The sequence below is a fragment of the Silurus aristotelis genome (genome assembly GCF_946808225.1).
Source record: "Silurus aristotelis genome assembly, chromosome: 24".
NCBI lineage: Eukaryota > Metazoa > Chordata > Actinopteri > Siluriformes > Siluridae > Silurus > Silurus aristotelis.
In genome coordinates, this window is record NC_139597.1 from 1,233,121 (window position 1) to 1,238,120 (window position 5,000).

Sequence of the window (5,000 nt, forward strand, 5' to 3'; positions counted from 1 at the left end):
GAAAGTGGGGGAGAGAGAGGAAGGGGGGGAGAGAGAGGGAGAGAGAGAGAGAGAGAGAGAGGGGGAGAGAGAGGGAGAGGGAGAGAGAGAGAGAGAGAGAGAGAGAGAGGAAGAGAGAGAGAGAGAGAGAGAGAGAGATAGAGAGAGGAAGTGGGGGAGAGAGAGGGGTGGGGGGTGGGGGGGGTCATAAGAATAGCAAAAGTATTTATGAATAAATGTGTTAATTTAATACACAGAAAGTGACAAAGAAAATGTGTCCATGTGTCTGTGTGTGTATCTGTTTGTGTTCGTGTGTGTGTTTTTTATCTGTTTGTTTTTCTGTGTTTGCGTGTGTATGTGTGTGTGTGTGTGTGTGTGTGTGTGTGAGAGACAGATTTTAAGGAGAATAAAGCTGCAGTGATTAAGGGGTTGGTCAGTCTGGTACGAGAGAACATCGGTCCTGTGGCTGCTTTCCGGAAAGTTCTTTTCGTCAAAACTCTCCCCAAAACTCGCTCCGGAAAAATCCCACGATCCTCTCTGTCCAACCTCGTCAACGCCAAGCCGTACAAGGTGCATGTTCTTCTCACTCTCTCCTCATGTTCTCCTTATGTTCCCCTCACGTTCTCCTCACATCTTATTTTCTCCTCCCCTTTGTGCTTGTAGATCACCTGACATTGCAACGATAAACCGTTTAACTCACTCACTTCCAAGCTAGCTAACATTTCCGTGTTCACCACCAGAAGTTATGTTCAGGGCTACATTTAGCTCCATCCCGTATTTCCAGATTTCCAACAGAATAAATTGCTAATTTTCGTAACGATTAACTAGCATGGGATTGTGAGCAAATCACATTTACACCAAAGTTTGTTGCAAAAATCAAATGTAATGATGAGCCTGTGTGTGTTTGTAGATCTCTCCCACCATTGAGGATCCTGGAGTGTTTAAGACCATTGAGAAGGTTGTGAAGGAACATCTAAAAACATCTGGAAGTTAACCAGGCGCTCTCTGACACACACACACACACACACACACACACACACACACACACACACACACACACGCATACAGCCAACTCTCTACATTATGATGTAATAACACATTATGGTGCAATCAGATGGCGTATAACTTTTTAATACTATTTTTTCGATAGAGCAGCAACTGATCTGATCTTTACAAACAATTAACCACTGTGTAAGCATAACTTTACTCCACTTAAGCTATTAATGCTAATAAACCACTAGCATTCTGTCAAAATTATGGGAACATAATGGTGCAAATTTGCTAGTAGCATTACCACAACTAGGATTGTAAAAGGTAATATGTAATTGGCCCTACTTGCTTCACTGGCTACATTTAGCTATCACTAGCTAATTAATCTAAAAACAACTTTAATATTATCACAAAACTTTTTAACAAGCAGAAATAAAAATGAAGTCAAGCTTGTTAACTCGTTAGCTTTTTTTAAATTATGCTAGTAAAGGAATATTACTGTTGTAATGTTTTAACTAAACTGACTTCAGCTAGTAAAACCATGCTAACGTTTTGTGATAATACTAACTTTAATAACTTTCAGTTTCTTTCAGATAAACAATAATGTTAATAGCTACATTTTTTCTGTTACTGCCTTGATTTGTAATTAAAAAAATTTCCAGCCATATGTGGTTCTTTCCAAAACTGTTAGCACAAAGTTGTAGGCACACAATTTTTAATGACGTCTATAGATGCTGTAGCATGAACTAGGAGACCCAAACTTGTTCCAGCATGGACAATGGCCCTGTGAGTAAAGCCAGCTCCATGAAGACCATCTTTCAATGGGTTGGATTGGAAGATCTCCTACTATAGAACTCCAACCCTATGGAACACCTTTGCACCCCAGGCCTCCACACCTTCTCACCAACATCAGTACCTGACTTTACTAACACCCTTGTACATTAGCTGAATGAATCTTTACAAAATCTAGTGGAACATCTTTCCAGAACAGTGGAGCTCATTATAACAGTAAACGGGAGCTAAATGTAGAATGTTACATTGAAAAAGAAGCACATACCAATCTAATGGTCAGGTGTCCAAAAAGCTTTTGTACATAAAGTGTATCTTAGCATTATTATCCAATGAATTACTTTGCTATGCTATTTTTTTTTTATAAAGTTAGCTTAACTTCAGTTACTGTAGCTTTTATGTTACCTGCTTCAGTAGATTTGCTTCAGTACTGTTACTGTTTTGTAGCTTAGCTCTCGATTTGCTAGCTGTGTTCGCTCTACTTTTTGCTATACTTCACACACACAATCTAATATCATCTCTACTCGAAATAAACTCCACAGCAGCATGTTTTTTGTATACTGTACTTTTTATTGACAATATATTTTTTTGATCACCACATAGTTTTGACCAAAATACAATCAGTAATAAAAAAAAAAAATGGAAACAAAATAAATACAAATGATTCTCTGGAACGTGCAGAAATAACTCGAAGACAGGAAAAAGGTTCTGTACATGAGGTCACCCAGGCCACGCCTACAGAAATATTCACACCCAAATCATAAAATAATTCACAGCAAGCAACAGGTTCATCATTAAAAAAAAAAAAAAAAAAAACCCAAAAAAAACATAAAATCTGGACTTGGACGAGTCGATACACACTTTATTTTCACTAGCAGCTACACCTGTCTTGTAGTTATTTCTCTTAGCCAAGAGGCGGGATTTAGCTTGACGCTGAAGCCGGCTGATTGGCCGATGAGAAATGATTAACAGCAATGGGATGGGACTCTTTCTAAAGCCAACAGTCTGAGTGCACTACTACAAACTGTTTTTTTTTTTTTTAATAAATCCACAGAAGTGTGACCTTATTGGACCCGGTAAAATGGGGCGTAGCCTTTGCCTAAAAAGTATAAACAGGGCGTAAGTTTTCCCACCCATTTGAGACTTTAAAATGTAAAAACGGGCCTGGCCTTTTGACCTGTCAGCACCAGTGAAATGAAATGGGTGCGGCCTTATTTCCTGCGAGTCCCTGTGGAAAGGATGTGCTCTTAGATTGTGCGTCAAGTCCCAGAAAGGGGGTGTGGCCTCTCACTTGCCTCGAGTTAACACTGTTTAAACTGATCCATACTGAAATCCATGGAATCGTATCACAATACGATTCCATAACGATACCATACGATGCATCCAATTGAAATGTATGGTATATTATTGTATCGTATCGCATCATGCAGTATTGTATCGCAATGTACTTTTTCATATCATATCGCATCATACTGAATCGCATAGCAATGTATCATAACATACAATATCAAATTGCACTATACTGTATTGTACCGTATCATATCTATAGTATCGGATCAAAAACGTCCCTAAATCAAATCAACTGCTTCAAATGATTCATTCCTACTTCAGACCTGCGTTTCTAAATTATGAAGCGATAAAAATTTTCTGGACAAATGCTACAGTTTGTACACTACGATTACAATAATTCATGTTTTTCTAAGGCTTTGGAATGTTTAAGTACTTTAGTGCCATAAGCCATGTTCAACTTTAAAGTTTTCTGCAGCTTTTGTGCTTTTCTTAATGAAGAAAATCAGCTATATTACAGATATGGACTGAAAGTATTGTAATTTAATCTAAAATTCAGGTTTTGCACTACAGGGGTGCATTTAATTATAATCAATGCATCTATGTTAATAACAGAGTGCAGTCTAATGAACCTAGGGTTAGGGTTTAAGTTAGGATTAGAGGAAGGTTTAGGGGTGGGTTAGGTTTGGGGTTGAAGTTAAGGTTAGGTTTAGGGTTAGGGTTGATGTTAGGATTAGGTATATGATTAGGGTTGGGTTTTATTTAGGCGTGAAGTAAGGGTTACGGTTGGAGTAGGTTTAGGGGTAAAGTTTGGGTTAGGGTTTGGTTAGGTTTAGGGCTAAAGTTAGGGTTGGGTTAGATTTAGGATTGAAGTTCAGTTAGGTCTAGGGGTGAAGTTAGGGTTGGGTGAAGTTTAGGGGTGAGGTTGTGGTTAATGTTGGGTTGGTTTAGGGTTAGGGTTAGATTTAGGATTGAAGTTCGGGCTAGGTTTAGGGTTTGAGTTTAGGTCAGATTGAGGGTTGAAGTTGGGGGGGGGTTAATGTTAGGGTTAGGTTTAGGTTGACATTAGGTCTAGACTTGTTTTTTTGTTTAGTTTTTTACAGTAACGCCGCCATTAGTCAACTAGACTACTAGTTTCTATAGGTTTAGGTTTATGGTTAGAATAATGTTTGGGGGGTTAGGGTTTAAATTTACTACCTGTTTTTGTAATATAATTTTCCAATACTAATCTCAGAAATGTTAGGGTTAGACTCTTGTTCAGCTTCTACACTACTATTAGTTTAACTTTACCTAATTTAGTGATTCATTTGTTTTACTAGCTTGAATACTAATAATGCAAGCTAAACTTCAGTAATGTTACTTATTTACTCGTGTATTGTTACTTCCTTGTTGTTCATGTTTATTGTCATTGTTTTAGTCTGGGTAATTATGTTTACTTTATACCACTTTCTTCACTAGCTTGATAAGAACCTTACAACTGGGGTGTAGAGTGAGTGCATATTAATGTAGGTATCATAGGAACAGTATAAATGAACACCAATGTCACATTATAACTTTTGAACATTACAACGTGACGTCATAATGTATGTAATAAAAATTAAATGGGTCCAGAACAGAGCCCTGTGGAACACCTGAAACGACAGTAATGATTTCTGTTTGTGAGATTTGAACTAGATTTAGAGGGTTAGAATCAGAATGTTAGGTGACAGTGGATTGTGGCTTATGGAAATCAAAAGGGGTCAAAAATCCTGCTAAGTTTGAGTTCAGAAACAAACGTGGAACAAAATTTAGATGTGATATAAACATATAGCAATTACTAATCACTCAGTCCGTGGCAGTAAAACATTATGAACTCATTCATAGTCAAATAATAAAATAAAATCTTAAGTCTTTTAAATAAAATAAAAAAAAGTATGTTAAAGCAGATGATAATGCTCTTTCTACAACTGGACAAA

General features: G+C 37.4%; 2 protein-coding genes across 6 annotated transcripts in view; one reads left to right on the forward strand and one right to left on the reverse strand.

The window, feature by feature from the left end:
- acss3 (acyl-CoA synthetase short chain family member 3) overlaps positions 1-5,000 on the forward strand; it is a 32,903-nt gene that overhangs the window by 27,692 nt on the left and 211 nt on the right. Inside the window, exons 17-18 of one of the 2 annotated variants that reach the window (XM_083529003.1) lie at positions 374-549; positions 890-5,000. The exon at positions 890-5,000 is cut by the window's right edge and continues 211 nt beyond it. In XM_083529003.1, the coding sequence (XP_083385129.1) occupies positions 374-549; positions 890-973 (260 nt within the window). In that variant the 3' untranslated portion in view covers positions 974-5,000. Of the gene's footprint in view, positions 1-367; positions 550-889 lie in introns of both variants that reach the window. The other variant, XM_083529002.1, reaches the window with a different exon arrangement.
- ppfia2 (PTPRF interacting protein alpha 2) overlaps positions 2,308-5,000 on the reverse strand; it is an 86,664-nt gene continuing 83,971 nt past the window's right edge. For 2 of the 4 annotated variants that reach the window (XR_014531448.1, XR_014531449.1), the window contains 2 exons: positions 4,817-5,000; positions 2,308-4,426 (listed from right to left, as the gene is read on the reverse strand). The exon at positions 4,817-5,000 is cut by the window's right edge and continues 522 nt beyond it. The gene's annotated coding sequence lies outside the window, so the exon portion shown is untranslated. The other 2 variants (XM_083528994.1, XM_083528993.1) reach the window with 1 other exon arrangement.